This window comes from Trachypithecus francoisi, unplaced genomic scaffold (genome assembly GCF_009764315.1).
Source record: "Trachypithecus francoisi isolate TF-2019V2 unplaced genomic scaffold, Tfra_2.0 Lachesis_group5, whole genome shotgun sequence".
NCBI lineage: Eukaryota > Metazoa > Chordata > Mammalia > Primates > Cercopithecidae > Trachypithecus > Trachypithecus francoisi.
In genome coordinates, this window is record NW_022681470.1 from 106,821,348 (window position 1) to 106,847,729 (window position 26,382).

Below are 26,382 nucleotides of genomic sequence, written 5' to 3' on the forward strand. Positions count from 1 at the left end.
CGTGTTTGCAATTCGTGAAACTTGCCTTTTTTTAAAATGAAAAAAATATGTCCTCAAGATAGGACATCTCATCGGCAATCCCAGGAAAATGGAAGTAAGTACAGTAAAATAAAATTGAAATCTATTAGCAAGCTCTGCTTCATGCACGATGACTTGTTTTTGGCAGATAGCCATTATTAAAGAAAACTTTTTGTCCATCCACTTTGCTTGAAATGCTTTCTAATCAGGTTTTCAGTCCTTCTTCTGTTTCTGTAGTTTTAGGACACACATTGTTTTCACTAAAGACATATGATTACAATTTGCAATTTTGTGTCCTCCAAACTCTCTGGAATATGGTTAGCTACTGAAAGAACTTGCCCATGACAATACATACTATAACCATATCTGATGATCCCCTATTTAATGACTCGGAATTATTGTCACTATCTATCTGTTCCTTTCCCTGCATTCTTATCTCCTTTTCTTTTTTTTTTAACTATTTTTCTCATCCTCTTTGTAATAGTTGGCACACTCTTGCCCTTAAATACTATTTTATCACATTCCCTGAGTACCTCACATACAACCGGTCCTCAGAAAAGGAATGATGAAGCTGGGCGCGGTGACTCATGCCTGTAATCCTAGTACTTTGAGAGGCTAAGATGGGCAGATCACTTGAGTCCAGGAGTTCGAGACTAGCTTAGGCAACATGGTGAAACCCCGTCTCTACAAAAAATACAAAAATTAACTGGTGTGGTGATGTGCACCTGTATTCCCAGCTATTTGGAGGGCTGAGGTGGAGGATCGCTAGAGCCCAGAAAGTTGAGGCTGCAGTGAGCTGTGATGGCACCACTGTACTCCAGCCTGGGCAACAAAGTGAGACCTTGTCAAAAGAAAAGGGAGGGAGGACTCAAAAAATGATGCTCTCTGGCGTCTTCTCACGTGCTTTCTGGTGGGCTGCTTCTGGACTGACTTCTCACCCACAGGGTTGGATCCCTTCCTGGGCCACCCAGTGGGGATTAGCATCTCCTTGAGCCCCAGGAGAAGGAACTGGACTTTCCTCATCTCTGAAACCCTGTCTTCTGACTCATAATGGGTGCTCAATACGTGTATTTTAAAGGATTAACATCAAAGTCCAACTTTTGCTTCTGTATGAAAAAGTCCTGTTTCTGAAAAACAACAATGTTTCTAGTTGTAATTGTTCCAAAGACATGGGGGATTGGTGCTGGTCCTGGAAGCAGGGCAACCCTCAGCAAAGTTCTTCAATGGGTACAGTGACGTCATAGTTCTCACAGCTCTCCACGTCCACTCCCCTGGTGTCCTGTCTCTGGTCCTCAGCCATTCAAGCCTTTCCTTTTGGCTCCTTGCTATGTCTAACATCCAGGTAGTATTCATGTTCCTGATGGTTTCCATCAAAATGTGAGCTTCTGTTCCTCCTCCCCTCAGGCAGACCTTGCTATGGGCTTTCCAAGATGGTAGCAAGCAAAGTAGAAGCCGAGTCAAGGTCTGCCCCACACCCTCTTAAACCCCAACCTCCGACCTCCCCCAGACTCTCCTTAACAAACACAGCATCGAGGTAAGGAAATGAACCTCTGTGCTGCCATTTCTGCCTGGAGTTTGCCTCTGCTGCCAGTCCTTCCTTGCCCAGTGACTTCTCACTCATTCTTCAAGATGTAAATCAAAATTTAATGACTCATCCTGCATGCCAGTGGCTACAGTTTGCTCCAGTCCCTTGGCAGTGTGCATGCTATTCCTCTTCAGCACACTTCCTGCGTTATAGTGCACTTAGTACTTTATGTGACTATCTACCACATTAGACTGTGAACCATGTCTTTTTCTTCATCGTTTCTCTAACACTGAGCACAGTACCTGGCCTGAACCATAGTTTATTCTTAGTAAACATGCAAAGAAGAAAGACAGGGAAAGATGTGGCTAGGGCAGAAGAAGGAACCGTTAAAAAAATGGTTAACTTCTCATTTCTTATTTGTTTTAACATTGGCTGAGGTGCAATGTTATGTCTGAATGCAAAAGAGTGGTTGAGATTAAAGGGAGAAGAGAGAATGTGGGCATGAGGCAGTTTTGGCCTCATAGGGTTAAAATTTAGGATTACAGAGGTTTGAAGACTTCCTTCAGGTCATTGGGGAGACCATTTCCTCCAGCTCTATGGAATACAGGGAGTGTTGAGAACTTAGTGACACTGATATGCTCACTTTGTTCCTGACTGGACTGGAACTGGTATGAATTTTTTTCAAGCAATTTCTAGTGTGTGATAGACCAACCGAAGCCCCGTGAACACAGAGCATTCCATGAATCTTACAGGAATGGTGAGTTAAGAAGGACCAAACGGCTGTGTGGTCTGTGCCGATGCCACTTTCCAAAGCAGTGATCACCCTGTCTCTTGTCACAAGCAGCATCAGCCCTGGCCAGGTCCTTACCCACAGCATCCCTGACACAGCCAGCAGCAGCCTGCTGGGAGGATTCCCTTCCACACAGTGATGACGTTCAGCTAAGCCACAGTTTCCTTGACCCAGGAGGAAACCCGTGTGGTTTGGGGTTAGGGGCATGGATGAGCAAGCGCAGATTTTTTCCCATTGCCCTATGGCTTTAAATTGCAACCTCTCTTTTAATTTTCCATTATGCATCAAACACATCTGTGCCAGAACTGGACACATGTATTCCGTCTGGGAGGATAATCCCAGACAGCTATAAATTAGAGTTTGTGTACAGAGATTCCAAAACTGTGGCCTCGCGGTAGGGTGTCCCTGGGACCAGTCACCTCCTCCACAGTCTGCTCGGTGGCTGCTGGCTTTGGCCTGATGCCTCTGTCAATAGGTTTTGCTTTGTATTTGGAAACTCTGTCTTTCCATCCAGTCGCCACAGAGATGAGGGCATGCAGAGTTGCCTGAGACGCTTTGCTGGGCAGACTTGTCCCAGGCAGCCTCCAAGTGCTCCTAGGTGGAACCTAGGTGCTTGACCAAGGGCATTGCTCTCTTTCCTGCACAGGAACAGCGAGGACCTCAAAGCTGGTGTCCTCCCAAGTTAAAGCTTGGCCCAAGAAGACTCTCCCCACTTTTTCTGGATTGAATATAGAAACTACCGTGTAACACTTTAAAAATATATTTTTAAAGCCACAAGAGAAATACACACTTAATGCAGAGAACTTAGAAAATATACTGAGAAGGAAAAAAAGTCACCTGAAATCCTGCCCTAAAAAAGATATTGTTAATGTTTTAGCAAGACTCCTTTCAATGTGTTTCCCTGCCATGCCAGCCTTTTTTAACGCAGACGTCTTTCAAAAGCTGATTGATCCCGGTTCCTTTAGCTGCCCCTCACATTATCCAATTCGTGCTTTCCTCTAAGTACTGGAAACTGTTAGTTACTCCACAAGGGAGAGTCCAGCTGGTAGAATTCTGCCCCTCTGACTCCTCCTCACTGAAATCACACCTCTTTTCTGAAGAAACTGGCCACAAAGGGAATTGGCCTTGGGGAATAGAAGGAGAAGAGGGATAGAATCCTCATAGAAATCCAGCCAGATCGTCCAGAAGGCTAGTTCTGGGTGCTTTGTAAGCTGCCTGGCAAGATAGAAGTCTCCTGTGTAAAAAGGACTCTGCTGCCTCTGGTGTGATTTTTTTCCTTTTAGACCCCTGCTCCTCTGATTTCCATCCTCCGTGCTCCTGTTCCCAGCGTCTGTGTGTGCTCTGCTCTGTTTGGGCAGGGGAAGCCTCTAAATGGTTCATTTAGTGGTAGGCGAGGGCAGCCCAACGGCAACTAGATGGGCCAGCAGAATAGGAGGCTATTTTTATATCTCTGCTTACTTTCTCATGGTGCCCTGAGCCCAGAAGGTGCCCAGTAAATATCTGTTGATGGATTGATACAGTGAAATTCAAGAGCGGTGTTTGTGGGGAGAGAACACTGTGGCTAGAGCCTGCCGGCACGCAGCAGTGACAGTCCTGAGATGGCAGAAGGGGCTTCCAACTTCCATGCTGAGCCTCACAAAAGCCTTCAGAGTAGGGAAGGAAAGGAAGCCGGGTGATGACTCTACCAGCCGCCAGCCTGTCCAGCCACTGCTTGCGCCAGCCACTCAGCCTCTCCATGAGCCACACAGCACACAGACCATGCTTTTTCAGAAAATTATTTTTTCCTTTCTCACTTTCCATGGAAACTCAAAATAGCAACCAAAAAAAAAAAGACTGGGCTATCTCTCTGCCAGCAAAACCATCCCCAGTCAGGGCAGTGACCATATATGATAGGGGAAGAGGGTTACAGGTGCCCCTAAAACAGCTTTCTATTTGGAGGCTGTGCACTCACGAGGTGTGGGTGGGTTCTGAGGTTGAGGTTGCTGTATTGTCTTTCCATTTAGAAAAGTGGATTTCCCCGAGGTCTTGGAGTTCATCTTGCTCTTGGTGACCCGGCAGCTGAGAGATAGTCACCTCTCGTTGTGGTGTGGGTGAAGAGATCTGACGTGCCCAGCAAGGGACAAAAAGGCAGGGGGCAGATGCCTTCCAGAGGGAATGTTCCTGGAATATTGCTTTTGAGACACCTCCCTGGCTGTGCTGAGTGTGCCCCATAACCACAGGGCAGCCTGGCATCATGGAAAAACCCTGCTCTCAGAATCAGAAAAACCCAGTCCAATGTCACATCAGGGGCCTGAGGGACTTTGTGCACGTCACTTCACCCCTCTGAGCCTTCATTTTCTCCCCTATAAAATGGGAAGGGTGGTCTAAGTGAGTTCTAAAGGGGTGACCTCGTCAGCATCCTGTGCCTGGAGCCTGCCCTCGGATCTGTGCATGCTCGTTCCCCTTCCACTGTAAACACAGTGTTGTTTGCCTTCCAGCTGGCTGGATCGGCCGTCATTGCTTTTGGACTATGGTTTCGGTTCGGAGGTGCCATAAAGGAGTTATCATCAGAGGACAAGTCCCCAGAGTATTTCTATGTGGGTGAGTGACTCCAGCTTCCCTAAGTTCCAGCTCGGAGTAGACGGGGCTGTGCAAAGGCTTAGAGCAGAAGCAGCACTTAAACTTTGGTGGGAGTGGGAGGGTAGAGGGGCAGGGAAAGAGGCTGGAAGGAGCGCCCCCTGAGCCCCTGTGCACGGGTCTAGCCCTCCTGGTTGTGTGCTGGAGACAGGTAGAGAAGCTGTTGTGACCCTTCCCCTTGCCTTCACATGGCCTGTTCCTCCACTCTCCAAGATCAAGGGAGGCTAGAGCCGGTAAGAGCAGCCTGTTGTGCTTCGTGTCAGGGAAAGAAGTCTCAAGGAAATGCAGTTAAAATTTATTTCAAAGAATGAGAAAAGTCCCATTGCCCCTGGAGTAAAGTGGTTACACCACAAGTGTGTCATTCACTAGCCCATCTGGGGTGACACAGGACCCCTGCAGGATTTTTTTTGTGATCTTATGTTTTAAATTGTGTAGGAAAAAAACATAACTCAAAATACAGGCTTGAAGGGGCTAATCTCAGTCTCTCCATGACTAGGGACTGCAGAGAGGAGGGGAGGAGAGGGAAGAAGGAGGGGAGGGAGGGATGGAGGGAGAGGAGATGAGAGGGCTGCCCCTGGGAAGAGGCTCCAGCGGGAAGGGGCAATAGCTCTGCCCCTGCCACAGTAGGAAGGGGTGAGGAGTGTAGGGTAAGGTGCAGCCTCCACCCGCAAGGCAGTGCTCTTAGTAGGGGCTGAGCATTATTGCCCTGGGATTAGTTGACCTACTTCTAGCATTTCCTGTGGCCCTTTCTCATTCTCCAGCTAAATGGACTAAGACTGTAAATTTCAAAAAGCCCAAGACCATCGTCATCATAGGTGACACCCCCATATGACTGGCTGTTTTGGGATCTGCACCAGCCATAGAGTAAGCTTCAGTGGCTGTGGTGACCTCTATGGCGGGGAGTAGGAGCATCCTGCACAGGTCATTTGCTCTAAATCACAAGAAGAGTAGAGTCTGTTCCAAGACAGAGAGAGTGCAGGCCCCACTCAGAGCAGGGACATCCTCCAGACGGGCCGGCCTGCAGCTGTGCTGCCTCTTGTTACAAACACTCTGCCCACACAGCATCCTCCTGCGAGGAGAAGAGCTGTGTCAGTTAGGATACTTTTAGAGGAGAGTAGCAGAAAACCTACTAAAGATGGATAACAATAAGGACATCCCACATTTCAGGAAATCTTAGATGTGGCTCTTTGTAAAACACTCAATTATTTTAGGTTCCACTAAGAAAGGAAAAATTGCTACCAGTTTAGCTATGACATACCATAAAAGATGCATTCTAATTTCAGCATGTTAAGATACACCAGAAAATAAACCATCTCAACAGTGATGAAATACAGTAAAAGAAGTCTGGAGATGGGGATTTTCCAGAATTTGTTCAAGGCTGAACAAAGTCATCAAGGGCCCAGGTTCTTTCCCCGTCTCTGCTGTCCTCAGTGTCCTTAGACATCTCCCCTTAAAAGATAGCTGCAGTGGCTCCAAGCATCATATTCTCATACAGCAACATCCAAAAGAGAACAAAGAAAATTTCGCTTCATATTGTCCCTTTTTTGAATGAGTAAAACCTTTTTCAGAATCTGCCAACACATTTCCCCTTGCAGCTTCTTAGTCAAAATTGCATTCTGTATTCATGCCTAAGCCAATCATGGCCAAGAAGCGAATTACTGTGATTGATCTCTGACTAATTGACATTCACAGCCTCACACCCTCCCCTGGGCCTGGGGAGGGGCGTGGGCCCCTCACAGGGCCTGTGACACTTGGACAAGATTGGGATTTTGTGACAATGAAAAAGCAGAGGGATCTGCTGTAGACATAAAACTGAAATGCTCCTTTCTACCCATATGGTTTCCAGGAAGTATGCACAGGACAAGGACATTTGAGACAGGAAAATATAGCCTATCAGTATAACCTCAATATAATCCATTGGCCAGCATTCACAGTCCTGGGCTCTGCCATCACACAAAATGTATAAGAATTCTGTAACTGCCCCCATGTAACTTGTAATATAAATGAAAAGACTCACAGACCTCACAATTTAAATTACAATAAAAATTAGCATGTGACTAAATGCCAACTAAGTGATATTTGCAGTGGGTGCATTAGAGGTCATTCTAAACTGGTAAGGAAAGAAGAATTTAAGTTGGGTTTTAAAGACCAGGCTGTAATCAATGGAGAACAGGAAAAATGGGGGCTGGAAAGGCTGAGGGGAAGGCATGCACAAAGCATGACTGTGGGGAGGGATTAGCAAGCTGGATGGGGCAGGGGGCTCTGATGGAGTCTGAGGACTGGGGCATGGTGGGCAGTAGGATTCGGACTGTTGGGGAGGGAGAAGGGACAAGTATAGAGGCCTTTGAATGTCAGGGTTAAGTTGGTAAACAGTAGAAGGATGATTTGGGGCCAGGGGTAAGGTATGATCTGCACTGCATTTTAAAGAGATTATTACGGCAGAAGTAGAATGAGAGAGGAATCCCAGGACGGAAAAAAAAAGGCAGATTATTGATACAATCAGGCCTGACAAATTAGGGTATAACCCACAGTGGTTGCAGAAGGAATTAAGAAGAAAGAAACAGAAAGACAAGAAACATTATTAAACATTTTTAAGCCTGCCTAATCAAACTCAGGGACAGAAGGAATCAAAATGGCAAAAGAGATGAGTGAGAGGCAGAGTCAAGCCTCTCAGTAATAATTCACGACTTTCTGATGGAAACCTGAGTTACAGGTGTGAGTAAGGGGTCCCTGCTCCGTCAGAGGGAGGGGCCATTGCATGGAGCTACAGATGGAAGACCTCCCCGGGAGCAGCCTCAGTCTGGGTTTCTCCAGAAACAAAAGGCTGATAGCCATTTCACAGCTGTAGATGTCAGTTCCACATAAAAACCTTCATGATTGGATACATCAAAAGGTTGAATAGACTTCCACAGATGAAAGTGAGCCATCCTTCATGTCATATTTAACCGCTATCGTGGCAAGAATCAGAATTGTGTGTTTTATTCAGGAGATTCCTGTGCTGAGCCGGAGGCTGAACTGGCTCCACACACACATTCCTGATTTTGTTTCTAATCTAAACCAAACAATGCACACACTGCCTGAGATATGAGGAATTATCCATCATGTCCTATCTTTATGGACATGTCTATCAGGACTCCCCGTATTGCAAATCACAGACACCTACTCAAATTGACTGAAGCAACATAGACCTTTATTGAGTAACATACTTGAAAGGTCAAGAGTTAATACTGGTCTCAGGGACTCAGATGATGTGACCAGAGTTCAGTCTGGAGCCATCTCTTGGCCCGGCTTTCCTTTGGCTCCATTCTTAGGCAGGTTTCTTCTCCATGGGATAAAATGGCTGCCAGTGGCTCTAGACTCCATTTCCAGAGTGACTCCAGAAGTAGAACATGCTGCTTTCATTCCAACAGATCCATCTAACGCCCCGGGCCTAACTCTTATTGGCAATATTGGACCTCGTGCCCATCCTTGAACTTGTCATTGTGGACAGCTGCTTATGGGGATATGCCTGGGCTTCATGCCCACCGTGGAGCTGGAGGTGAGTCAGCCGTCTCAAACCACATGGGCTGAGAATGGAGGAGCTCCCTTTACCCAATAGAGAAAAAGAAGTGGATTCTGGGCAGAGAAAACAGCAGGCCACAGCAGCGCCTGAATCCTCCTGCTTGCCGTTGGTGTCACAGGGCATGATATGGGTTTACCCACCCTTCGTTCCTCGTCCACCACATCTCCATTCCCTAAGGCAGCCCGGAGTAGTTGGTAGTAAAGGCCCTTACGATCCGTGCTCAAAGTTCAGGGAAGTGGGTCATCATAGAAACTTAGCACCATGCAAAATAAGGAAACTACAGACCGTGGATAAGCACCTGGGGCTGGCAGTCAGCCAGGGCTTCTCAGCTCCTCCTGGTGGGGTTCGGCCTGGAACCCAGGTTTGCTGACAGCCAGGTCTGTGCTTGCTCTGTCTCCCAGTGCTGCCTCTCTGGATAGTGGCAACAAGAAGTCCTTGTGAAGTCAGGTACCTTTTTTCTCCTTCAAATATGTCTTATAATATAAATAGAAAGAGCAATAGACATGTTTGTAGAAATTGACATTTTTTCCTTAGTGAATAATTTTCCAAATAAGAAAGATACCTGCTCTCCAGCAATAAAACAAGAAGAAAAATACACTAGGATACTATTTATGGATTTGCACTGCACACAGTGTGAGGTGATAGCACTTTAGGAAACAAGCAGGCCCAGTGTTTGGAAAATCTCGCTCCATTGTCACAGGGCACCGTTCATTGATCTGGGTATTTCCTTTTCAGAATAGGTTCCAGATAAATCAGTCCATTAAACTCTTATCACCCCTTTGTTAAAGAGTGTCCTAAACTGGCATGGCACATTCAAGTGGTTCTTAAAGAAATAAGCCCTTCCAGCCTTGACTCTCCTCTCTGAGAGGAACCCCAGGAAGACACATTGGTTAGGTCCCTGCTTCGGGGTAGATGACTGCCAGACTTTATAAGGGAAATTGTCCCATCTTCTGGGGGAAGCTTTCCTTTCTGGCATCCTTGGTTCTCTCTCCTTGCGGATGGAGCGAGTTTCCCTCCCTGTGATAAAGATGGGACATAATCTCCAAGCCAGGGGGTTGGTCAATCCCAGGCCAGGGCAGGAGGATCCAACCATGGGAAATGAGGACAGGGCGAGGGGGTAGTCTGACTGACTGCCACCTGTGTCTCTTCTCAGGGTCCTCTGCATCCAGGCCAAGGCCTAGAGGCCCTTCCAAGGTCTCTGTGTCCACTGGTTGCTTAGGGTAGAAGAGAGGACCTGGCCGGAGTGATGCTGGCAGAGGAGGGCTTGGGTTGCTCAGTGTTTCCTAGACCCTGTCCACGCTAGTCTCTTTCAGGGCACTCTTGGGAGAAGCCCCGTGTCTTCCAAATTCCAGCAACCTGCCCATCTGACTTCCTGTTACAGTCCCTCTCTGGAGTGGGCAGACACCCCGGGGGCTTCTTTCTAGAGTTACAGAGTAGGGAGTGAGCCCCTCAGCCCTTGGAAAACTGGAGAGACTGTGTGCTTGGGGCATGAAGTCATGTCTGTGAGCAGAGAATATTAACAGGTTTTCTCCAAGAAGGGGTTGCCCACACACACAGGAGCCACTTGGCTCTCCAGGATCGCAGCCTGACAGCAGCTGTCGCTCCCTGTGGAACTCAAGAGTCTCCAAGCCTGGCTCTGATTGTGGCTGAATGTTACGTATAAGGAAAGCATTCCAGTGCTGAACACCAAGGGGGTGGCTTGGCTTGTTAAAAACTCTGACTCACACTGGTCATATTTTTTTACTTCGTTTTCACTTGTACCTGACATCCATGGTAGCTGGATACCAGAGAGGTATTGTAGCTTACATTGTTGAGACAGTTTCTCCAGAGCATTTTTATAAGAAGTTGGAATAGACAATCATTTCCATATTGCAGCTAACAAAACTGAAGAGTAGGAGGACTTACCTAAAGCCATAGTTGGCAGGCCTGGATTTCTGGCTCCCAGCCCTGTACTTTCAGAGGAAAAACCAGGAATCGTCAATTCTAGACATCTCAAGTACTTTTCTCAAGGAAGAGGAAAAATAACTATACTGCCATTTATAAATTGCAAAATGAGCCAATTTCTAGCTAAGAGCATTATTGTCCTTCAGAGTTACTGCTAAAAGGAAAGCACAGGGGTTCAGGGAGTAGCCTGGATTTCTGGCTCTCAGCCCTGTACTTTCAGAGAAAAAACCAGGAATCATCAGTTCTAGATATCTCAAGTACTTTTGTCAAGGAAGAGGAAAAATAACTGTACTGCCATTTATAAATTGCAAAATGAACTAATTTCTAGCTAAGAGCATTATTGTCCTTCAGTGTTACTGCTAAAAGGAAAGCATAGGGGTTCAGGGGGTACACTTTGGAGTAGGCTCCCCTGGGTTCAGTTCCAATTTTTCCCCTCACTAGCTATGCAATCTTACATAAATTTTTTAATTTCTTGGTGTCTCAGATTCTTCAGCTGTGAAATATGAACGTATTTAAGCATAGTATCTGTTTTGTGGTGAGCCCTCAGTAAATATTGGCTATTGTTACTACAGATCGAGCAACCCTAATCTGAAAATCCAAAATCCAAAATTCCCCCACATCCAAAACCTTTTGAGCACTAGTCTGACTCTCAAAGGAAATACTCATTGGATAATTTCAGATTTTGGATTTTTGGATTAGGAATGCTCGACCAGTGTCATGCAAACATTTCAAAATGTGAAAACATCCTAAAGCTGAAACACTCACCCTTCCCAAAAACTAAGTTGCATTCAATATTCTAGATATTTGCATGATTATATGCATGCAGGGGATGCTGGAAGGGAGAGAGAAGGGACATAAATGTAGGGACATAAAAATTTTTTTAGATAAAAAATGGTCATTAGCAGATTATGTAAAACCATCTGCTGCTAGAAAGCCATTAAAATTGATGACCACATCCAGTCTCTAAAAGGGGGGAACTTTTTTAAATGAGTTTATCCCAGTAGGCCGTTAGAAGGCTCTCTCTTATTTTTATGTTAACTAAAATGATGTTTCTAGCTTAAAAGAAGACTCTGAAACCTAAGAAAAGAGTGATGGAATTGCCTGGGAACATGTTCCAAATCTTACCCCAGCTAGAATGACTATTATCAAAGCAAGAAAGAATAACAAATGCTGGTGAGGATATGGAGAAAGGGGAAGCCTCATACACTATTGGTGGGAATGTAAAGTAGTACAGCCACTATGGAGAACAGTATGGCAGTTCCTCAAAAAATAAATATAGAGCTATCATCCAGCATTCCCACCGCGGGGTATATATCCAAAAGAAAGGAAATCAGTAAATCAGAGAGACATCTGCACTCCCATGTTTATTTCAGCACTTTTCACAATAGCCAAGATATAGAGTCAACGTAAGTGTCCATCAGCAGATGGATGGATGAAGAAAATGTGGTACATGTACACAATGGAATATTACTCAGCCATAAAAAGAATGAAATCCTATCATTTGTAGCAACATGGATGGAACTAGAGGTCATTATGTTAAGTGAAATAAGCCAAGCACAGAAAGTCAGATATCACATGATCTCACTCATGTGGGAGCTGAAGAAGTGGACCTCATGGAGGCCGAGGGTAGCTTGATGGTTACTGGAAGCTGCAGAGGGTAGGGGGGTGGGGAGATAAAGAGAAGCTGCTTAATGGGTACAAAAATACAGTTAAATAGAAGGAAGAAATTCTTGTATTCTATAGAACAGTAGGGAAATTATATTTAACAATAATTTTTATGTATTTCAAAGTAGCTAGAAGAATATTTTTAGATTTTAACTTCCCAACACAAAGATAAATGTTTGAGGTGATGGATATCCCAGTGACACTGATTTGATCCTTACACATTGTATACATGCATTGAACTAGCACGTGTACTACCAAAATATGTATAAATATTATCTATCAGTAAGATATTAATAAAAAACATTTTTAATGCTTTTTAAATTTTTAAAAAAGAAGGTGTCCCAGGGAAAGTATTTGTGGTAGCATGTCCCAGAGATCACTGGCATCCCAAAGCTCAGCTATTCATGATGAAAATGTAATTTCAAAGTGTTTTCTATTTTTCAAATCAAAGGCAATAGGACTCGGAAAGCGTGAGGGATTCGGGAAGTAGATCATGCGTTTGTCACACCTGCTCCCGTGGGAAGCAGAGGGCTCTACAGTAACCATCTTGGAATTTAAAATGTGGCTGTAAATTAATTAATTACATTCAGCAGCTATTTTTTGAGAGGCACACCATAAGAAGGATAAAGTATCCTTGGAAGCCACAGGTGGCCTTATGGCATGCAGAGTATTATAGCCAGATTTGGAACTGGATCCAGCAGGCCCAGGGAACCTCTCCTCTTGTAGAATTTCTTCTGCTTTTCCCGTCAACTCCAGTAAGCAATGCTCATGTGGAGCTGGGCTGAGTCACAGGCCCACACATACAAAACAGAGGCTGGCTGAGAAGAGGCCTTAAAGTTGAAGCTGTTAGGACAGCTTCAGGTTGTTTTTGCCATGAGCTCTGGGATTCTGATAGCCTAAGAATGAAATATTGTTCAAATAAGCACATTTTCCTGAAAAGCTCATTATTTCAGCAGGATAAGGATTGTTGCCTGAGGGAGCAGACAGTTTCCTTTACAGTGGGGAGCAACTCTGGCCTCCTCAAACCTCTGTGCCCCTGTGCAGTTAGCCTCCCGCCTCCTCAGGAGCCTCTCTCTTTCCTATATTCCAGGGTTTCTCGGGGTGTGAAGCAACCATCCTCCTGTGCTTGGCTTTGGAGAGCCCAGCTATGTAGTTCCTATGTGAATGTTTGCTAAGACGTGTTTCCAGCATGTATCTCTAAGCAAAGATGGGTGATGACAGCCAGCCAGCCTGGAACTGATTTGATTTTCTCTGTCTTATCTACTCATCCAACGCACACCAACTGAGAATTCTGCCTTGTGCAAGGCATTCTCTAGAGAGGATGAATAAGGTTTGTTTGTCGACTTGAAATCTATAATGAGAGACTAATATGAGAATCTGCAAAAGCACAAAATGGAAAAGAGCAGGTCACAGTCAGATCGTGGTGAATTCCCAGGTGGCTGGAGCATAGGATGGATAAGGATTTGGGGGGCAACTGGTCTGCAGGCTGTGACTTCATGATAGATCTGCAAACGGCATCATGTAGCAATTGTGGCAGTAGCAATGGGAGGCAATGGCATGTTCTGCAGCAAGGTGGTCCACCAGGAGACATTCGTGAAGGAGCTGAATATGGTGGTGTTGCTGCCGCCCTGCCAGGGCGTCCTGCCTGCAGCCATCTTGTCTCTCAGACCTCCATTTGTAAAACAGAAATAACAGTCCTTGCTTACCTAACCAGGTTGTTTGGAGAAGCCAATAAGATGATGGAAGTGAAAGAGCTTTGAAAACTTTGCAACACAGTGAACGACTTTTTTTTTTTCTTTTTCAACTTTCATTTTAGAATCGGGGTACATGGGCAAGTTTGTTACAAAGGTATATTGGGTGATGCCGAGATTGGGGGTATGACTGAATCTGTCACCCAGGTAATGAATACAGTACCCAATAGTTAGTTTTTCAACCCCTGTGCCCCTCTAATAGTCCCCAGTATCTATTGTTCCCATCTTTATGTCCATGTGTACCCAATATTTAGCTCCTACTTATAAGTGAGAACATGTAGTATTTGATGTTCTGTTCCTGTGATAGTTTGCTTAGGATAATCGCCTCCAGCTGCATTCATGTTGCTGCAAAGGACATGATTTTGTTCTTTTTTAGGGCTGCATAGTATTCCGTGCTGTATATGTACCACATTTTCTTTATCCAATCTACCATTGATGGGCATCTGGGTTGATTCCATACTTTTGCTATTGTGAATAGTGCTGCAGTCAACATGTGCCCTTTTGGTAGAATGATTTATTTTCCTTTGGGTATTTACTCAGCAATGGGATTGCTGGGTCGAGTGGTAGTTCAACTCAGTTATTTGAATCATCTCCAAACTGCCCTCCGCAGTGGCTGTACTGATTTACATTCGCAGTGGTGTATAAAGTGTCCCCTTTTCTCCTAGCTTTGCCAACATCCGTTATTTTTGACTTTTTAGCAAAAGCCATTCTGACTGTTATGAGATGGTATCTCATTGTGGTTTTGATGTGCATTTCTCTGATGATTACAGATGACGAGCATTATTTCATGTTTGTTGCTCGCTTGCATGTCTTCTTTGGAAAATTGTCTGTTTATGTCTTTTGCCCACTTTTTAATGGAGTTATTTGCTTTTTGCTTGTTGATTTAAGTTCCTTATAGATTCTGGATATTAGACCTTTGGTGAAAGACATTTTTAAAAACAATAAAGTGTTTAAGCAGTGGGGCCAACAACACTATTATTTTATGATATCGTTTCTCACATTACCACATCCATTCCCTCATGAAATTATTCTTTTAGAGAAAAGGGAAAGGGAGGAGGTGCTAGAGCTGGAACGGCAGGAAATAAATACCCGCCTCAGGGCTACAGAGCAGCAGGGCCTCAGGGCCCTGAAAAGAACCCTGAGGCCAGGCCGGGGTGGGGCAGGAAGCAGAGCAGCCTCGCCTGTGGCTCCTAGTAGGTCTGTGAACTGTCAGATCTGCCCACAAACCACCAACAGCAACCCAGAGGAGCCCCAGGAAGCACCCTGAATGCCAGGCCCAGGGGTTCCCCATGGAGGCGGGGCACCAGCCCCCACCCTCCCTGTTAATGGGAGTGGTTTCCAGGTGACTCATATGAGTAAAATGCAAAAAATGAAATAGAGAACATCAATATGATTCCAAGTAAGACAAGTGCCAGGTCACACATTGTATTCTAACTTATCTCAGAATCAGAGAAGGAAATACAAAAAGGCTTGGCTTTAGTTCTCAGAACCAGAGCACTTCTGCCCTTTTCTTTCTCTGTAAGAAATGTACCTGGGGCTTGACTAAGTAGTAAGTGAAATCCCCACCTGAATGATGGCTGCCTCCATCACTGGAGAGGCAGGACAGAGTCGGGATGTGGGCAGCCTTTTGAGGCTCACGGCTATTTTTCTCCCGGCTCTGCCAAGCACCAGCTCTATGACCTTACGCGAACTGCTTAACCTTCTGGGGCTCAGTTCCTCCGTGTTAAACATGGCAGTAAGGATAGTACCTTGTGGTACTATTAGAATGCTCTGCAGTGCCCAGAGTCTTAAGCCTAGTTGGTCATGGAGGCATTCGGTTGGCTGTCAATGGTCTCCTCTGATCTCTTCCCCACAGGGCTCTATGTTCTGGTTGGAGCCGGGGCCCTGATGATGGCTGTGGGTTTCTTCGGGTGCTGTGGAGCCATGCGGGAGTCGCAATGTGTGCTTGGATCAGTAAGTGGGGCGTGGGGTAAATGGTGGGATGGGAGTGATAGAGCCGCCTGCATCTGAAGGGAGTCAGTGCCTCTGGCCCCTGGCTCCAGCTCCTCCATGGACTCTCTGAACCCTTGGCACGCACTTTTCCTCCCTCAGTCTTGGTTTCTCCATCTCTTATATATGAATACTATTACCTAGGGCCGGGTGCCATGACTCACACTGGTAATCACTTTGGGAGGCTGAGGCAGGAGGATCTCTGGAGCCCAGGAGTTCAAGACTAGCTTGGGCAACACAGGGAGACCCAGTCTCTACCGGGTGTGATGGCACACACCTGTGGTCCCAGCTACTCAGGAGGCTGAGGCGGGAGGATCACTTAAGCCCAGGAGTTGGGAGGCTGCAGTGAGCCATGACTGTACCACTGCACTCCAACCTGAGTGACAGAGCAAGACCTTGTCTTGAAAAAAGAAAAAAGAAAAAAAAATTATCTTTGTTCCTGCCTCATATGGGAAGTGTGAAAAGAAATGAGGTCATTGGTGTAAAGATGTTTTGGGAGTAAAAAGTACTTAGTAATTGTAAGGGGTGACTATGATTGTTCTTAAAAATATGTATGTGTGTGTGTGTGTGTGTGTGTGTATTTCACAGTGGGTGAGACAGCTAAAATGTTTCTATAGCCAGGGAAGCACTGTTATCTACAAGGAAAACATGTATGTTTGAGATCAATAACTTAACCAAAATCCCTCTTGTGGCTTATTTTAACAAGCAACCTCTGTTTTAAAAAAATCAAATAATTTCAATTAACTGCCATACATTCAATGCCAGTGTAGCCTCAGAGAAACAGAAAGGAAGAAGAGGGGCAGGAGGAGAGAAAGTGTTGATATTTCTCCACAGGGAGTCAGAAGCAGCAGTTTTAATAGGCAGGCTCTCATCTCATTACTCATTGTGATCTTTGGATTTTTAACTCTGGCCACAGCCTCTGACCTCTTGCTACATGAGATGTCTAACTTGTTTCTTTGCCATTCATTCTTTCTCTTTCTCCTACTGCTGAGCACATTTCTGTCTTGTTTATCACTGAACTTAGTTTGATCAGAGCAAATCCATAGACCAGAACAGAACTCCATCCAGAAGGACACCCCCTCACCTCTACTCCCATCTCCTCAAAGAAGACTTTCCAGACCAGAGAGTCTCAAGTCACCCCCTTCCCCATGCCCAAGCTGCATCAGTGACTCTCTCTCTTCTGGCCTTATTTTACATCTTTCTAGGTCTTTTGTGTTTGTCAAGTATTTACTGAGCACATAGATGCCAGGTGGTGTTCTAGGTGGTGGGATTTTTACATCACTATCTGAACTTACCTTATTCACTTTTTAATTTCTTTACTCAGTTATCATATATTCCCCTGTCCAATCCAAGGTCCGTGGTAGCAGAGACATTGGGATATTATCTTGTTCACCACTGAATACTCAGCACCAAGGACAGTACCTGGTGCAGAATAGATGCCCAATAAACAATTGCTGAATGAATGAATGAATGAACCACATGAAAGCGACTCAGCCATTACATAAGGAAGCTAAGGTGCAAAATATATAAATTGAGAAGGTATTAAATTAATGAAATTAGTATTTTCTCTCCTCTACAGTTTTTTACCTGCCTCCTGGTGATATTTGCTGCTGAAGTAACCACTGGAGTATTTGCTTTTATAGGCAAGGGGGTAGTAAGTAAATTACTTATAATGTTTTTCTGTGATGGTTAAAAGTGTTAGAATATTGATACACATAATATTATTAAGAAACCAAATAATCTCCATTATTATAGTTTAAACAGAACTTTTTAACTTAGAAGTGGTGTGCAGAACTGAGCATATGTGTGTATGAGTGTGCAGGCATATATACATGCTCACTTTTTTTGGAGAGATAGTTCATATCTTCCATTAGACTTATGAAGTGGTCTATAATAAAACCAAAAAAGAAAAAAAAAGGATCTCTAGTTTAAGATTCTTCCCCAGTTTGAAATGGGGTAAGAGTTAGAGTACAGACTTGAGAAAGAATCTAGATTCTCATCCCCTGTCAGACTGTCATTTCTTCTTAAGGATTGACCTGGACGGGGCCATTTCATTCTCAAAGACCAGAGCCTACCCTGCTGTGGGCTAGTGAAGCCAGTTTATATTTGCTGCCCAACTCTAGGTGTCCAGAATAGCTTATCAGGAGGACACACAGAGGAAGTAGCCTTTCTAGAAGGGTAGAGCACACTGTGGGATAGAAGAGAATGGAATGGAAAAGGAGGAACAATGGAAACTTAAGTTTGCTGTATTTCACATTAACTCCTGTGTCATTAACATTATGTTTATGAACTTATTTTATTTTAGACTATAAAAACAGTAAACATGTAGAATAGTAAATGCCACCTCTTTTTGAATTTTTCTGAAGTAGCTGGCTGTGTTCATAGGTTAGTTTAAATTCAGCTACATACAGGAGTAGAATGGGATCTTAGGACCTTTTGGGATTTCTGTGGATTTGAAATCACAAGCTTTTATACTAGAAAAAGCATTCTCTAAGCTTTATATGATATTTGAATGTAGAAAGTTTTCCTTGGTGATGAATATCTTTTAAACCATGTCATAAAAAGATTTGAATGCTTTTAACCAATGGGGTAACAGGAATGTGTAAGTCCCGATTCTAGCTATGCATCCGAATCACCTGGGGGGAGCTCCGGAATCTGGGGCCCAGTTGATGCTGAAGCCCAGCTGGGTTTGGGAACTGTCAGAAATCTTTCTAGCCCATGAAAACTGTTCTGGTTAGTCTATCCTTCCATCCTCAAAAGCATCTTAGAGACTCCAGAAACTATAATCTTCTCCATATGTGCAGAATTATCCTAAAATACCTATGGAAAGGCAATATTTTTTTTTTATTTCAACAGGTTTTGTGGGGAACAGGTGGTGTTTGGTTACATGAGTAAGTTCTTTAGTGGTGATTTCAGAGATTTCAGTGCACCCATCACCCGAGCAGTGTGTGCTGTACCCATGTGCAGTCTTTTATCCCTCACCCCTCTCCCACCCTTTCCCTCAGGTCCCCAGAGTCCTTTGTATCATTCTTATGAGAAAGGCAGTATTTTTGAAAGATGTGGAAGCGGGGATTTTCCTTGATGAAAGGAGAATGTTTAAAACTTCCCACTCAGTAGTCCCTCATTTTTCCTGGTATTTTTTCAGGCTATCCGCCATGTTCAGACCATGTATGAAGAGGCTTATAATGATTACCTTAAAGACAGGGGAAAAGGCAATGGGACACTCATCACCTTCCACTCAACAGTGAGTAACTTCCCTTCTTCCTTCAAATCGCAGCTTCTGAAGATTATGTCTGAGCCAGGTTCTCACCAATCACCAGGATGAAAAATAAAAGTAAATTCAGTAAAGCCAAGTAGCACCCCCTATTTTAGCCCTTTCGAGTGCCATAGTTTGCATTATGTGTGGAACCCTAGAAGGGAAAGATGTCTGTCACACAGAGTTCACAAGAGGCACAGAAGAGCATGAACCCAAAAGACACATGCCCCAAAGAGACAAAAGAGCACAAACAAGGTTACAGAGAAAGGAGCCCAAACAAATAGCAGGCTCTGTCAGAGGGCAGCATTGTGGTGTAACAGAAACAAGTGTGATCTTTAAGTCAGAAAAGCTAATTTCTGGCTGCCACTCTGCCACTTCCCAGCCTCGTGACCTTGAGCAAGTTACTTGGCCTCCCTGATACCCACTCAACTCTCTCATTTGGAAAATGAAGGGTCATGGGAGATGGCTACACTCCCTTCCAGAACATTCAGTGGGACTGTGCTGTCCATGGAGTGCTCAGAGCTACATGCAGTTAATCACGGAAGGCTTGCAGAGGAGATGGGCCAGGCCAGAATCATTCTCATTTTTTAGATACTGTGATATGGAGAAGTAGCTGTGAATTCCTGGGTCAGGTGTTTTCAGGTACCTAGTTCTTGTCTGGGACAGGTATGTCCTGGAAAGTGGCTACCATTTATACATTTACACAGTTTCACCTCAGCTGCCCTCAGGACCTGAGGCAGCACACAGGTTCTTTTGTCTTAAAGGGCCAGCTAGCCTAAGGCAGGATACTGTTTGCTGGCCAATCTTCAAATCTGATCTTTCGGACCCTGGAATTTCCTGCAGCCACTTCTCCCCTCTTTCCCAGACTATTCCCAGCTAATGAGTCCTCCCTGAAGCTCATAAAACTTGAGCTCCTCAGCAGGTTAAATGACCCCCAGTCTGAAAGAAAGAATCTAAAGCCCCAACCCCTTTCTAAAAAGCAACAATTTACACAGACACTGTCAATTAGCTTCTTGCCTTGTTTGGGTTGCCTTGAGTCACTTCCCATCATAAACTCAGATGGCTTTAGCGAAGTCATTTTCTCATTTTGCCAGCATGATTGTGTGATTCTTCGCTCTCCTTCCAGAAATAGCAGTCTGGGTTGCAGTGACTGGGCCTCGGAGCTGCTTTGCCGCCTCGGCACCCCAGTCCTTAGCAGGGTGCCCAGACTTGTAGCTGCTGCTCCTCCTTCCTGGCCCTGAAGTCTCTTTTCTGACTCTCTAGTTTCAGTGCTGTGGAAAGGAAAGCTCCGAACAGGTTCAGCCTACATGCCCAAAGGAGCTTCTAGGACACAAGGTAAGCTTCTACCAAGGTTCCTGCTCTACCTGTAGTGTGCGGTGTTTTTGCTTTCAGGGTAGGGCCAGGGGCTCAGTTCCTACCTCAGGGATTCTGGGAGGCCCTCTCTCAGTGACTTCTGTGGCTTGGCCTCATTCCATGTGAAATAAGTGAAGCAGTGTGGTGTCACAGTCCCCTGATGCCCTGGGGAAAGATGGTATGCCAGCTTCCAGTAGTGATGCCACCTGCTTATGGTATTAATTAAGGTCACCAGGGCTGAAGTTTGTGCCCAAGAATGTTGTCCCACACCTCTCCAAGCACTGATAAATGCTTCCTTTATTCAGTTCTGTGCGTCAGACACTATGCCAGTTTCTGGGAACTCTGAGATGAAAAAGACATGGTCCCTGTGCTCAGCGGCCTCACAGACTTAGTCAAGGGCAATAGTGCTATGTAAGAAGTCTGAACAGGGAGCCCTAAAGCAGCAGATTTAGGAAAGGTTCATAGAGGAGTGGGTCCCTGAGCTGAGTTCTAACAAAGGAAGGTCATTCCAAGCCCAGGAAGCAGCAGGAACGTAGACACAGCCACCTGAAAAACTCCAGGACTGCAGGAGAACAGGGAGCCCACGGAGAGCACTGGGTAACATGTTGAGAGAAGCAGGCAAAGGCAGAATTGGACACCTGGAAGTTTGAGGAAGCCATTGATTTTAGCAGAGAATGAGCAAATCCACTTTGAGTTGTAGAGAGTATTTTCAGGCCGCTGGGGTATGAAGGATAGAATAGGGTTGGAGAGTAATGGAGGAAGACCACTTAGGTGGCACTTGTGGTCACCCTGATAAGAGAGGATGAGCGGCCGCAGCAAGTCAGAAACAGTAGGGATGGAAAGGAAGTGACGGTTGAGACTTTCAGGAGGCAAAATCAACAGGCCTGGGTGACTTAGTGGGTATAAGTGGTGAGTGAATGGAAGGAAGGGGGCTAAGATTTCCAGACTTCTGCTTGGGTGGCTGGGTGGGTAGAGGTTCCACTCCGTGAATATAGGGAAAGGGGCAGATCCTGGAGACAGATGACAACTTTGGTTTTGGTCAAGTTTGTACTTGTACTTGTGTGGGAAACTGAGCAGTTTGGCTGTAGCCGAAGTCCTCGGAGTGAACGAGAGCACCAGGGAGAGTGAACAGAACAAGGAAGGAGGAAGGGCTCCCTCATTTCAGGGGCAGACTGAGGCCAAAAAGCCAGCACAAGAGACTGTGAAGGAGGAGTCAGAGTCTACTTGGGAAGCCAAGGTGGAGATGGTTCACCCATAAAGTCAGATGCTGGGAAGAGACAAGTAAATGAAGACCAAAAATAGTTTGTTGGATTTGTTGGTTAGAATATCATTAATGACTTTTGTCATACAGTTTCAGCGAAGTAATTGGGGAAAAATACAATGTGGGAACGAGAGAGGGAACTATGAGACTATGGAGACAATAATGTAGATGTTCTTAGATCCTCGGCTGTGAATGGGGTGGATGAGATTTTAGCTCCAGCTTGTGTCCCGAATTGCCCATTTAACACTGGTTGGGTCTTTCTGAGTTGGATGAAATGAACAAGACAGCACTGCCCTCAAAGTGCTCACGTCTGGCAGGGGAGACCCGCACAGGAGCCATGTACAGCACGTGGGCTGAGTTAAGGCTATGCAGGACAGTGCATAGGACGAACCTGGCATAGGATTCCAGGGTCCACAGGCGCTTGCTTCCCTGATGTGATTCTCAGGATGAATTTTGAGGGATGACTAGGAGTTCAGTAAGCAAGCAAAAAAGAGTGGGATATTTCTGGCAGAAACACAGGGCAAAGGCATGGAGGAGAGAAAAGGTAGCTGTCTGCAGGCGAGTGCCAGCAGCAGAAGTGTCTGAAAGCCCGGGTTGCCTGTGGGAGATGAGTACTTCAGAAAGGAGGGACCCATACTCAAAGGGCCAAGGGCACTCTTGTGAGACCAAAAGTCTAGCCTTCATGCTGGTAGCTTAGGAAGCCATTGAAGGTAGAATCTGGGATGGGATCTACATTTTACCAAATTTGCTCTAGTGGCAGCATAGAGGATTGATGGAAAATGAATAGCGTTGAGCTGAGAGACCCATTGGGAAGGCTGCTACCCTTGTTGTTAGCAAGAGATGTTAAAGAGGGTCTTTTAGAAAGTGACGTCTACAGGAGTGGTGACCAGTTAAAAATCAGAGAAGAGAGGAGAATCCACTACTGGGTTTTTGACTTCACCACCTACATAGATGATGGTGTCATTTACGGAGCTGAGGGAGAGAGGAAAAGGAGCCAGTTGTGGAGAAAAATGAGCTTTGTGTTTAACATGGTGATTTTGAGGAACCAGTGGCACTTCCAAGTGGAAATAGCCAGTAGGCAGTTGGAAAATCTGGTTTGTCGCTCAGGAGAGAGGTCTGAGTGTCAGCACTTGATGGGAAAATTAAAGCTATAAATACGGATTTGATCCATTAGACTTGGAAGAAAAGAAGGATGAGGATAGAGCCCTGGGGAACAACCACATTTAAAGGTGGGCAAAAGAAGAGGTGCCAAAGAAGGAAACTCGGAGGGGCAGCCAGACACAAGTGAGGAGACACTGCAGGAAGGAGAGGGAATGGTCACCAGACCCATATGCTGCTGTTGAGGGCGATTCAGTATTGATCAGCTGCCTACCTTATGTTCGGCACTGTGGATGCAAAGGGGAAGGAGGAAAGGTTCCTACTCCCAAGGAGCTTGCATTACAGTCTAATAGGAGGGACGAACATGAAGTCCATACAGTGCAGTGATTAGGCATGCACGGAATGTGCATCGTGCTCCGAAAGCACAGAGGGAAAGACACTTAGGAGAGGCCAGAGGCTGGGGGATGGGGAAGGCTGACTGGAGGTAATGATGTCTCAGCTAAATCTTCAAGAATGGAAAGTAATTATGCTAGCATTGGGCAGGAAGCGGGAGGGGGAGGCCTGCCTGCAGAGAGACCAGGGTAAACAACAGCACAGAGGTAGAAATGCCATGGTTTGTATGGGGAACTAAAAGCCTAAGAAGGTCTGCTAATAACTACTGAAAAGCTGGCAGGATTTAGCATGTAAGGAAGCAACGGGTGCGTGCTATGAGGGATGGAATGAGGACAGAGCCCAGGTTTCAGAGAGCAAGATGTGAGGAGAGAGAGCATCCTTTCAAGAAGTTTGGATTTGAGCCAAGGACACAAAAAGAAAGCTTACAAAAGCCAAAGTCCACATTACCATTAAACGTATAGAAAATATAGGAAATTAAAAGTAATATTTAAAATTAATAGCACATTAAAATGAAGAGATGCTGTTATTTAACCTATGAAATTGACCAAGTGTTTTTTTTTTTTCCTTAATAATACACAGTTTTGGTAAGAGTGATGTGATGAGCATGTTCAGAGAAATTAGTAAATAGTTTTAAAGATCAGTATGACTGTGTAAGACTAGAGGATTAAGTATGTTTATGCTCTTCTATCCAGAAATTCCACTTCTCGGAGTTTATTCTAAGGAAAACGAATCAGAAATGCAGACAGACATTTTTGTGCAAACCATGTTCATTACATGTTATTCATAAGAACAAAACGCTGGATAGGCCGTTAATATGTGGCAGGGGATTGTTTAGATAAATTGTGGTATATTCCTATGATGAAATGTTTTACCACCATTAAGGATCATGATTTTGTCTGTAATCCCAGCATTTAGGGAGGCAGAGGGAGGTGAATTGCCTGAGCTGAGGAGTTCAAGCCCACCCTGGGCAACATGGTGAAATCCCGTCTCTACTAAAAATACAAAAATTAGCCAGGCATGGTGGCATGTGCCTGTAATCTCAGCTACACAGGAGGCTGAGGCAAGAGAATCTCTTGAACCTGGGAGGCAGAGGTTGCAGTGAGCCGAGATTGCGCCACTGCACTACAGCCTGGGTGACAGAGCAAGACTCTGTCTCCAAAAAAAAAGAATCATGATTTCAAAGAATTTTTTAGTGAAACAAGGCATTTTTGAAGTTGTTCAGTTAAAAAAGCACACTGTTGAATATAGAGAATGACCTAAGGGTGTAGGTGTGTTTGTGTGTGTAAGTATCACCAACAAATTTATTACCTTTTGTGGTGAGAGTACAGATGCTTCTTTTTCAAAAAAACATCTGTTTTCCAGATTTCTACAAGAAGCATGTATTCCTTTTGTGACTAAAGCCGATATATCTTTTGTACATTTGTTTTTTACAAAAAGAAACTGGCAACGAAGGGAAGGAGGGCCTAATGGCAGAACTAGAGGAGGACAATCTTGAGTGTTGTTTTGTTTGTTTTGATTGAAGAACTTGAGCATGGTAATAGGATAAGTGGAAATGTCAATGGATAAGGAAAGGCTGAATGTATAGGAAGGAAAAATAGTAACTGGCAGCACAGGCTTCCTGAGGAGCTGAGGGAGAGACCCAAAGCAGAATATGAGGTTAACTTTCTTTTATTTTTATTTATTTATTTGTTTATTGAGATGGAGTCTCAGTCTGTTGCCCAGGCTGGAGTGTAGTGGCAAGATCTTGGCTTACTGCAACCTCCGCCTCCCAGGTTCAAGTGATCCTCCTGCCTCAGCCCCACTAGTAGCTGGGATTACAGGCAGGTGCCACCATGCCCAGCTAATTTTTGTATTTTTAGTAGAGATGGGGTTTCGCCATGTTGGCCAGGCTGATCTCGAACTCCTGACCTCAGGTGATCCACCCACCTCAGCCTCCCAAAGTTCTGGGATTACAGGTGTGAGCCACCATGCCCAGCCATGAGGTTAACTTTCAACAGAGAAGGGTACCTCTTTGGCTCTGATTAGAGAAAAAGGAGTCAGGAGTGTGCTTGCTACCTACATCAATGCCTGGCACTGAAGGAAGGGAGCATCTAAGTGTATAGGAGAAGGAGAGGAAGAGTGAAAGAATTGCTATAGGTTGACTCTCATTTTTTCCACTAAGTAAGGGAGCCACTCTATAGAACAGTAGTTTTCATACTTTTGTCAGAATGTGTTATAGCTTTCTCTTGTGGATCTGTGTCCTTCTCTAAACTGTGAATTCCCAGGAAGCAGGAGAAACCATATCCTATTGTCTCTGCATCTGCCACCCCTCTTCCAGTGACTAATGCAAGGTAGATGCTCAAGAAATGTTTGTTGAATGAATGAAGTGTGATCGGAAATACAAAGAGAGAAGTGAGGGTTTCACATAGCTCAGATGGTATCAGAAGGAACCAACCAGTGACAAGTGAACAGATCTGACCAACCTGAGGATACTGTTGAATTGAGAGTATCCGGCTATTTAAGAGCACTCCAAATAGGAGTGTTTGAAGTTGGGGAAACTAATAATAGTTACAGGTGATCTATTTGGCTTTCTGTCTACGTTTCCCCACATCCATGAAGGCCCTTTGAATCTATGCTGCACAGGTCTCTTATGGGCACAGATGAAAGGATAGGAACCCACCCAGCCCAGCCCAGCCACCACAGAAAAGAATGGTCTTTTAGCTCCCAAGACTTGGCTTTTCTAATTCTTGGCTTTCCTTTGTTTAACTTGAACCCGTTAAGACTTTTTAGTTTCTTAATAGGTCATGCCTACCTTGCATAGTAAATTGGATCAAAGACATAGAAAGTATTTTAAACTGTAAAGGACAATATGAAAACAAAGAGTTATTGTTTTAAGGGCATTTTTCTTATTTGCTACAAGTAAGAAGTGGCTCCAAATTTTTAGATTCCTTGGAACCAGACATCGTCCAGTTATATTTCAGGGCTCTGAAGAAGCCAACGTCCTAAACATGAAAATCTCACCCAAAAGAGAGACTTCTGTTTTTTTCCCCAAACTGCATTTTTGCATTGTGTATCAAGATGATGTTATCAAAGATGAATTGTTGAAACACGAGTAGAAGCTGGCGTGGATTGACTCTCATAGAATGAACTGTAGGGATGGAAAGGATTGGATCAGGGTAATG

General features: G+C 44.8%; 1 protein-coding gene across 3 annotated transcripts in view; it reads left to right on the forward strand.

Annotated features, from left to right (window-relative positions):
• Window positions 1-26,382, forward strand: part of TSPAN2 (tetraspanin 2) — a 43,531-nt gene that overhangs the window by 11,669 nt on the left and 5,480 nt on the right. For 2 of the 3 annotated variants that reach the window (XM_033196433.1, XM_033196435.1), the window contains exons 2-6: window positions 4,811-4,913; window positions 15,727-15,824; window positions 17,440-17,514; window positions 19,006-19,104; window positions 20,380-20,451. In XM_033196433.1, coding sequence (XP_033052324.1) covers window positions 4,811-4,913; window positions 15,727-15,824; window positions 17,440-17,514; window positions 19,006-19,104; window positions 20,380-20,451 — 447 coding nt within the window. The remainder of the gene's footprint in view (window positions 1-4,810; window positions 4,914-15,726; window positions 15,825-17,439; window positions 17,515-19,005; window positions 19,105-20,379; window positions 20,452-26,382) is intronic. The other variant, XM_033196434.1, reaches the window with a different exon arrangement.